The sequence below is a fragment of the Miscanthus floridulus genome, chromosome 1, assembly GCF_019320115.1.
Source record: "Miscanthus floridulus cultivar M001 chromosome 1, ASM1932011v1, whole genome shotgun sequence".
In the NCBI taxonomy this organism is placed as follows: Eukaryota; Viridiplantae; Streptophyta; class Magnoliopsida; order Poales; family Poaceae; genus Miscanthus; species Miscanthus floridulus.
The window spans coordinates 201,401,279-201,410,668 of record NC_089580.1 but is presented as its reverse complement, the minus strand read 5'-3'; the positions used below and the strand labels follow the sequence as shown (position 1 = coordinate 201,410,668).

At 48.7% G+C, this 9,390-nt stretch overlaps 2 protein-coding genes across 2 annotated transcripts; one reads left to right on the top strand and one right to left on the bottom strand.

The window, feature by feature from the left end:
* The first annotated feature begins 536 nt into the window (after nucleotides 1-536).
* On the top strand, nucleotides 537-3,285 carry LOC136509322 (RHOMBOID-like protein 2). The gene is made up of 4 exons (XM_066504154.1): nucleotides 537-943; nucleotides 1,640-1,803; nucleotides 1,906-2,323; nucleotides 2,932-3,285. The coding sequence occupies exons 1-4, from the start codon at nucleotides 660-662 to the stop codon at nucleotides 3,041-3,043; spliced, it is 978 nt and encodes a 325-aa protein (XP_066360251.1). The 5' UTR covers nucleotides 537-659; the 3' UTR covers nucleotides 3,044-3,285.
* Nucleotides 3,286-4,001: 716 nt separating this feature from the next.
* LOC136509315 (COP9 signalosome complex subunit 1-like) lies at nucleotides 4,002-8,489 on the bottom strand. Its single transcript, XM_066504142.1, has 6 exons — nucleotides 7,969-8,489; nucleotides 6,701-7,021; nucleotides 5,996-6,112; nucleotides 5,820-5,905; nucleotides 4,534-4,768; nucleotides 4,002-4,460 (listed from the first exon to the last, which is right to left on the bottom strand). The coding sequence occupies exons 1-6, from the start codon at nucleotides 8,356-8,358 to the stop codon at nucleotides 4,278-4,280; spliced, it is 1,332 nt and encodes a 443-aa protein (XP_066360239.1). The 5' UTR covers nucleotides 8,359-8,489; the 3' UTR covers nucleotides 4,002-4,277.
* Between the last annotated feature and the right edge of the window lie 901 nt (nucleotides 8,490-9,390).

Below are 9,390 nucleotides of genomic sequence, written 5' to 3'. Positions count from 1 at the left end.
AACTCTCCGGCAAGCCCACCTTGTCATGATTCCTCCTCCTCTGCAAATGTTAAACAAAACCCTACTCATCATTGATCGTCGGATGCAGCCTGGGCCAAGCGTGGTAGACGCCGACCCACAAGGTCATGCAAGGAAAGAGGCAGGCGCTGCTGTCCGGGCATCGGCGCCTACTAGGGTCGCCGGGCCCTGTGTTAGGCAGTTTTGCTGCAGACGTAAACGTGACAGCACAACAGTACATCGACCTTGATAAGCATTGATAGATGTATACAAGGTCATAACCGTGGCAACCGTGACGCACGCTGTCGCTCAGTGGTTGGTGTTAGGTTCAAAGTGAAAACAGCTGGCAGCAGGTAGTTTTACGGTTACCTGCAGCCGCCGCACGCACGTCCAACTCTTTTTTCCACGCCACTACAGTGCCACCACAACACGGTCGCTCCGCGGCAGCCAGCCATGCGCCACCCCTGCCCTGCCTGGGGAATTCAAAGAAAAACCGCCGCGCCGCGCCTCCTCCGGCTCGCGCGTTTCCGTTTATTTATTCCCACCCCGCCGCTCCTCACGTCTCGCCGTCCTTCCTCCTTACTACACCAACCCGCACACCACCTCTCTCGCTCGCTCTCCCTGCAGGAGCTCACGCACCACACCCACGCGCAAGGCAAGGCATGGCGACGCGGGCGGACGTGGAGAAGGGCGGCGTGGTGAGGAAGGAGCCCGGCAAGGTGCCGTCGCCGCTGTACCCGCAGCACGAGGGGGAGCGGGAGTGGGTGCCATGGATCGTCCCCGTCTTCTTCGTCGCCAACATCACCGTCTTCGTCATCACCATGTACGCAAACAACTGCCCCGCGCACACGACGCCGCGCGACGGCAAGTGCATCGCCCGATTCCTCGGCCGCTTCTCCTTCCAGCCGCTGCGACAGAACCCGCTCCTCGGACCATCCTCCGCCACGTGAGTACAACTATTCGTTCGTTCCTTCGTCCCTCTACTCATTTCTGTTCAATCGATCCATCGATCAAATTCCTGGGCTGGCTTCTGCAACCTGCATCGGATCTAGTCTAGTCATCGGGGACTCACTAACGCAATGATTGGATTGGAGACGTGCTGCTTCTGTTATGTTCTTGCAGAGAATCTGTCACTGCTTGCTTTGCTTGCGTTGCCTGCAAACTTCTTCATAGCACGCCAGTGCTCTATTACCTAGCTACGGAAGATTGGTCATTGCAGATTGGTCGTTTCAACCTGTTTTCCTTCCCGAAGAACTACTTTTTCTCCCCTTCTTCCAATCAGTAGCGGTAAACAATCATTACAGTCCGGTTAGTTGGTTCAGATCCAGAACGTAGGCAAATTATTTCCCCAGCAGGAGTTCGTGGAGTACGACTGGATGGATCGCTTAGAAAAACATGCGGTAGGGCATAGCAGCAGTTCAATCTCATCATACAGCCTAGCCGAGCCGAACTGTGGGACAAGACGGAATTAGCTGGATCAGTTGCAGTTATCAGTTCCCAGTGGGGCTGGGCTGACAGCAACAGCATGCGTGCATGAATGTGATGTGCGATCAGATGAGATATTCAGATCACACCACACCAGATGTGGGGCCTGCCTGCCTGACGCCCTGTACTTTCGTTGTGCTGTGCAACTGCATTGCAGGCTCACCAAGATGGGGGCACTGGTTTGGGAGAAGGTGGTGCACCACCACCAGGGCTGGCGCCTCCTCTCCAGCATGTGGCTCCACGCCGGCGTCCTCCACCTGGTCGCCAACATGCTCTGCCTCCTCTTCGTCGGCATGCGCCTCGAACAGCAGTTCGGATACGGTCAGTAGTGCAGAGCAGGAGCAGCTACCTTACCTACCTGGAGTACCCCAATAATTGCACTGCAAATCTGCAACTGAAATGTCCCCAAATGTTCTTTTGCAGTGAGGATCGGTGCGATCTACGTCCTCTCCGGCCTAGGTGGCGCCGTGCTGTCGTCGCTCTTCATCCGGAACCACATCTCCGTGGGTGCCTCGGGCGCGCTCTTCGGCCTGCTGGGCGCCATGCTCTCTGAGCTCCTCACCAACTGGACCATCTACACCAACAAGGCGGCGGCCGTGGCGACGCTCCTGTTCGTCGCCGCCGTCAACCTGGTGCTCGGCATCCTGCCCCACGTCAACAACTTCGCGCACATCGGCGGATTCCTCGCGGGGTTCCTCCTCGGCTTCGTCGTCCTCATGCGCCCGCACTTCGGGTGGATGGAGCGCTACAGCCTCCCCGCCGGCACACCCTGCACCGCCAGGAAGTACCTCGCCTACCAGTGGATCCTCCTCGCCGTCGCCCTGCTCCTCCTCGTCGTCGGGTAAGCATCGATCACATCACCCGTTCACCATCACCACATGCATGCACACACCATTTCCACACCATTTGGTCAACGCACGTAGTACACCGGTCGAAAGATTAAGGCAGGCATCGTACGTGCTGATGCGATGTGCGGTGGGCATTGACAATGCGCCACGAAGCAACGGTGATGTTGCCCTTGCCTCCCGGGCTCTAGAGTACTATCACATCATGTGAAGTGATGAATTGGCAGCCCGCAGCCGGCTAGAGAGTCCTAGCACGGTTCAGGAGAAAGGGGCACCCTCTCGCAGTCACTACCCGTCGCTCTCCTGATTTATTTATTACTGTATGTTATCATATATGCCTGCGTAGCTGGCCATTTGCTTTGTCCAGCACAGGAGTAACGTGCCTGGATTCTCCTTTTTCTCCTCACCAGCCAACCTTCACTAGCTTATTAGCTAGCCAACGTGCACCGTGTTGACAACCACGCTGTGCACGATACTCTATGTCGTTTTGTTTAGAGAAGACTAGCATGCACTTACTCATATTTTAAGTCTCGAGGTCTCAACAGCCACGCTCAAGCTGTACGTGAACACATTCCTTGCGTGTGTCGTCTTGTTTCCTCTGCAGATTCGCGGTCGGCATGGCGATGGTCTTCCGCGGCGCCAACGCCAACGACAGCTGCAACTGGTGTCACTACCTCAGCTGCGTGCCCACCGCCAGATGGAACTGCACCAACTGATGATGATCCAGCAGCAGCAGCAGCAGCACGAGTTGCCACCCATTTTTTTTCTTTTCTCTTCGTATATCCTACCCAGCTTGTCATGCACACACAAATGTATTCCTTCCGGCCAGGGTACTGTCACTGTAGATAGCTTCTTTGATGGGGTTGTGAACTGTAGAGTCTCGTTGAGATCTTATCTCCTGTTCATTTGATTCATTCTTCTACACAAAATGCAATGCAATTATTGACATTTGGAATCTCGTCTTGCCTGTCTTGTCAGTATGGCTGTGTAACGTGCGAGCCGCCGCCTTTGAACCCGTGGACAAGCAATCAGATCGTGGATTATTTACTGCTGGCTAGTTTGGTGTGAGAGAAAAACAATATTCTTGGCTAAAAATTTACGATCGTTTACGAGCAAGCGAACAGGCTAATGTCTCCGACGCGCAACCACCATTTGCCTTCCACTTGAGTGCTAGTGCGTTTCTTGGCAATATGTGTATGTTCGAATTGCACATGTTCTCAAGATTCCAATTGACTGCTGGCTAATTTGGTGTGAGAGAAAAACAATATTCTTGGCTAAAAATTTACGATCGTTTACGAGCAAGCGAACAGGCTAATGTCTCCGACGCGCAACCACCATTTGCCTTCCACTTGAGTGCTAGTGCGTTTCTTGGCAATATGTGTATGTTCGAATTGCACATGTTCTCAAGATTCCAATTGATCACAAGTGGGTGATTAAAGAAAAGGAGTACTCACTGAAAGTACTAAGCCCAACGCATCACATATCAACAATCGCTAAACAACTGCACGGCGCAGGTCCAAACCGTACCCGCAAACTAACCTCAACTGCAGTCCAAACCGCATTGATAAACCCACACGGCGCAGGTCGCTAAATGGGCCTCAATTAAACTTCGGCAGCGTCAACCATGGATGCCCATGCAACAGTGGAGCACAACAAGCGTTAAAGAAAACAATATGGTGCGACAAGTTAAAAATTCCAAGAACCACCGAGCAATTTTGTCTAGACTCATATGTACCACCTCCAAGCATTTAAGAGTTCAAAACTAAATCTTGCCCACAAAATGAGAATGACAGATCATCACATCTCCAGATGCTCAACCATCCATTACCTCAAGAACTTTTAGAAACCAAAAAGAAGTGGGAGAGGCATGCACCTTTTACATCCAGAACAATTCTTCCAAAAAAAAGGAGAGGCAGGCAGGAAGCCGTGTCTAGCAGCAATGCTCGCAAGTTACATCTTCCTTGGTCCACTCGTCTTCTGAATGTAATCATGCTTGAGGAGGTTGGCCCGCAGAAGCATGGACTTGACATCTCTCTCAAAGTCATTGCCGGTTTGAAGGACACGTTGGAAAGTTGCATTTCTCTGGTCAGCATGCCTTGCGTAGAGGATCTTGTTGTGGGAGTCTATCCGGGCCTGCAAAGGTTTCAGTTAGAAGCAGCGCACAAAATGCACACAAATTTCAGAATGAGCAACTTCTGAGATTTACCTGTATTTTGTTCTCAGTAATCAATGCGGCCAGCTCCTTCTCCAGCATGGTGACAGAAGTCTTAAAGGCAGTTGCCATCGTGTTGAGATCAACGGATATAAAGGGAAGTGTGTACTGTATGATCGCTTTGTAGCGAATATCCATATACAGAGTCTCTACATGCTCGTGCAAATGGATATCCAGGAGCAGGTTAGGCTTTAGCTTCTCAAGATGGCCCAAGCAAGATCCATAGCGACTGGAATATGGCAATTTCCTTTGTTAAATAGGTAACAGAAAAAAAGGAACTTCAAACAAAATACAGTAAAACAAGGCAGCAAGAAATGGACACCCAAAATCAAAAGTCTCGTGTTCTAAATTGCAGTATTGATTAACTTGCTAATGGATGATAATGAAGGTATAGAAGGTCTACAGCTCTACATTAACAATACAAACACATAATTCAATGTTCCAGTTTAGCAGGCAAATCTGGTAACTCTAGAAGTTCTACAGAAGGTCAAAGTAGCAGACCAAGAAAAAATTGTTTATTCCCCCCAGAGGAACCAATCAAGTTGCTTCCTCAGGTCAGATAAATTACTTTCATCCTTTTGCATGTGCAACTTCAAACTAGTAGTAACTCAATTTCTAGCAATATGTTCTCATATGAAATAATACTTGAGCGCTTTTCAATTCATGGTTATTCATATATAGTAATTGTTGGGCGCTTCGAAAGCTGCATGCAACTATACTGCAACAAGGTGTGGTGGCTACCTCCCATTCGTTTACTACTATTTAGATCAATCAATCTATACTAAATAAATTATACAGAAGGAGAAAAGAATTTTCTGCAGTACAATATCAATAAAACACTACCCATATATATTCTGCAGTCCTTTCTGTGCAGAGAGAACAGTTATGTACAGGAAGGTAGAGAAACATGATGAGGCAGAATGCCAGTTGCTTAGATAATGAAATTCAGTGGTGCTCTCCTATTATGGAAACAACCAGGCAATTCAGCTTTCACTGGTTTTAATTTGCCATTGTTCATTAAAAAGGAGATAAAAAAATGTAATAGAACTAAGATATTTCTGAATAGCCAAATGTTAATACTGGTTTCTGCAATTAAAGAAAAGAACCAAGACAGGATTTATTCTGCTATACAGGAAACATATCTGAAATGCCCTGCGAGTCATTATTTTAACAGAACATACATGGCTGCACTGTTTACCACAAGATAAGTGCAAGAACCAACAACCCTGATAAGATAGAGATTGTCAATGATACACAAGGCTATTCTGATAGCATCATACCTTGCATAAAAATCATTAACCAGCTCCCTTACTTCAGGCACCAGCTCCAGAAAGTTACGGAAGTTGATATTGTCGATGACTTTGCTCTAGGAAAAATGTGCAAGCAATCACATTTTGAGAACAGCAGCATAAATGGAACATGTTCCGCTAGACAAATAAGGACTGAAATGGCAAACCTTCAGGTCTGAACGGTCAAAAGAAGCAAGTGCACAAAGTGCACCATAGACCGCCACATCTTGAGGAGCTATGACTTCAGAGTAGTTGTTTCCCAGTTCAATTCCTGTATCAACAAACTAGAGGGGAAAACATAACTTGGTAAGAAGCCCTACATGGTAGACAACAAAAGAGAACTAGAGGGACATTCCATTATATCTGAAAATGGGATACCTATCCAGATGTGATAGGATTACATTAGTTCCAACCATTTGGCTTGACAAAAGAAAATTTAAAATTAGCCTTGTTCTTTAATGATTGGCCTCTGCTAGATATAGGTCCAAGCTCCACCACTGACTACAAGTGTTGGAAAACATCATATGTCTAAACAAATTCACTTAAAAGTAAACACAACTCCAGCTACCGTCAGAGTCATTGAAGAAATACTAAAAATTATCTTACATCGTATGAAGTGTTTAATTCCTACAAAATCGAATAGAACAAATCAACCAGCTTCATGACGGAAGCTCCATGGAAAGGGTTAGATCAATCATGACCTTATTTTGATACCTTATAACTAGGGTACTGCTAGCAAACATAACAACCACACAAGCAAGTATCAAGATAAACAAATACGTCATGATCAAGCGAAGCTGGAGTTCTTGAAGCACGAAATTGACTTGAAAGTTAAAGTTTTCTTTTGTGGAGATGAGGAATTGATGACTAACCTTACGAGCAGCAAGTTTGTATTTCTTTGTTTCCAAGTTGGCTAATCCTGCAGCTGCCTTCAGCTTTGCGACAATGATAGGATCCAGAGAGTCTGGGGTTTGCTCTGCTTTGCTGACATAGTTTGAAACATGTGCATATTGCCCCAGCTCAATGCTAACCAGAATCACATTCATGCACATCTGAACTATATGTTTGGAAGTGGTGCAATAGTCCCGAGTCCTGATGTAGCTTTTGAAGGCATCCGAAAGTTGGCCATGGGCATAGAAGAAATCACCAATGTCATTGTAGCCCATTCTGATGCTCTCTTTGATCAGGTTTGTCTGCAGTAAGAGAATCAATGTAGATTGGAGGTTAGAGAGGATCAAGCTTCCAAAAGACGCTAGGCGCTAGGCAGGCACTAGGCCATTTCCTAGCGCCTAGACGGATTAAACATAGATTAAACACGATTAAGCGTTTGTGCTCTTTTATTTGTTTTAATTTTAATTTTTTCCTGGGAACACGTATGACTCAGATTAGATTCCCAACTTCAATTTCAGAAGACATTGTAACACATTCAGGCAATTCTGATTCCAATTCTTGCAAACTTGCAAAGAAGTGGTGAAGGGACTTGTAATTTTGATCCCCACACGTCATGTTTCCCTTTTCCCTGACTCTTCCGCACGGTTTTTTGCTGCCCGCCAGCCCGTGCAGTCACAGATAGCTCACCCAGCCAGCCATGCCACCCCCTTATTTTGCGTTTCTGCATTGCTTAAGCACTGCCTCACGCCTAGATGCGTCCAGAGTTTTATTGGTCACCCAGGCACTAAACGAGACGCTAGGTGTCCGTTTCAGGTTTAATCGAGAGTAAACATATAGGACATTTTCGTGATAAGCACGTGTCACCTTAGAATAGGAGATATATCACCCATTTAAGGCCACAAAAGAAAACACAAAACGGAAATCACAACTAGTTTCATATATGGGACACGATAAATGAATTGTTTTATATGTCCAATAATAAATATAGTCACAAAATGTATTGTAATCACAAGTTAGCAAAGCACAAACATACAAGAAATGTGACGCTTGCATATAATCTTCAGTGCTTAGGACTATACGAACGAATTCACAGGCATTAGCCCAACGGTCAGTAAACTACACTAAGCACACAGTAAGTTATTACCGTAACTACAAGGCAAGTAAATCAACCACAATCACAAACAAGGAAATACCATGCCATTACACAGCAGGTACTCCGAGGAAAGGTAAAGGGGTAGGGTTTCCGCACCCTGTATCCATTGAGCTCGTTATCGAGCTTCTCCTTGCGCTGATCGGCGCGGCGGGTGACGGCGTCGACCCACGCCTGGTCGAGGCCGAAGCGCGGGCCGAGGCGGCCGCCGATCTTGGCGGCGACGTCGCGGTGGAGCTGCACGTCCTCCCCGCGTTTGATCACGTCGTACGCCATCCGCAGCGCCTCCAGCTGCATCGCCTCCACCCCGCACCGGTCCGCGATGAAGAGGAGGCGCGCGAGGCGGGTCCGGCCCGAGTACTGCGCCGCGTACGCCTCCACGTCCAGCTGCTCGGCCGAGACCGGCGCCGCAGAGGCCTCCTCCGCGCCGCCCAGGCCGTTTGCCACCGCCGCCGCCGCCGCGGCGGGGACCTCGCCCTCGACGTCCATGGAGCGGGAGATTCGGGGGGCTAGGGTTTGGGGCAAAACCCTAGACGAGGCGGAGTGGGAGCAGATGGAGAGGGGAGGAGAGGAGAGGAAGGAATCGGAGGAGACGCCGAGAAGGGGAGGGAGGCGAGGAGGCCGTGGATTGCAATTATACGATTGGTGTGGGTAAGACCGTAAGATGGGTAAAATCGCCGTGGGCTTGTTTAATTAAGGAAGTAGGCCTGATACGAACAGAGGCCCATATTGAATATTTCAAGAGTTTTGGGCCCTCATCGCCGCCTCCGCCGACGAACCACTTCGCTCGTTCTCGACAAGGTAGGTCCACGCCTCCGCCGACAGAACAAACTGTCTACTTTCTGACCCACTAGGTGAGCGGCGAGGTGGTGCCTTGGAAGTAGACCTAGGCAAGACGGCACGGATATTCGCCGCCTTGGAGGCATCGAGACTAGCCGCTGAAGCCGACGCATTGATGGTCTCTGCAGCCAAGGCCGCCGCCGAGCTCCACGCCTTTCGCCGCGACGCAGGCGCAAGGGCGGGGGAGAGGCCGGAGGAGCCGCGCAACAAGCGGAAGAGGAGCGGCACCGGGGTGTAGTGTACAGCCGTTGTCTGCTCTGTAAACGCCTTACACTTGAGCGGCAGCTGTAAGCGCCTTGAGATTGTGTGCGCGCTCTGCACTGGTCTGGGCATTTGGCTGGTTGCAATTCTTGTGCTACCACTGCTCTGTTGTGTCGCCTGGAATGAACTCTCTCTCTCTCTCTCTCTCTCTCTCTGTTCTTCACATGTCAGTCATGTGGGATGTGTCTGTATGATTTCTACATATATTTCTTTGTTCTTATATAACTTGTAGAAAGAAACTCATTTGGCAGGACCAATTTTTCCTAGTGGATGGCACTGACACTAGTCGTGGGCTGGGGGTTGACAGTGCGGCTTATCAGGTATGATATAGTATTTTTCTCTCACAACAAAACAACATCAGTCGGCTTATCAGCCGCATAAACCATCCCATCATTATATTGAAATTTATGTTTTGGTGTT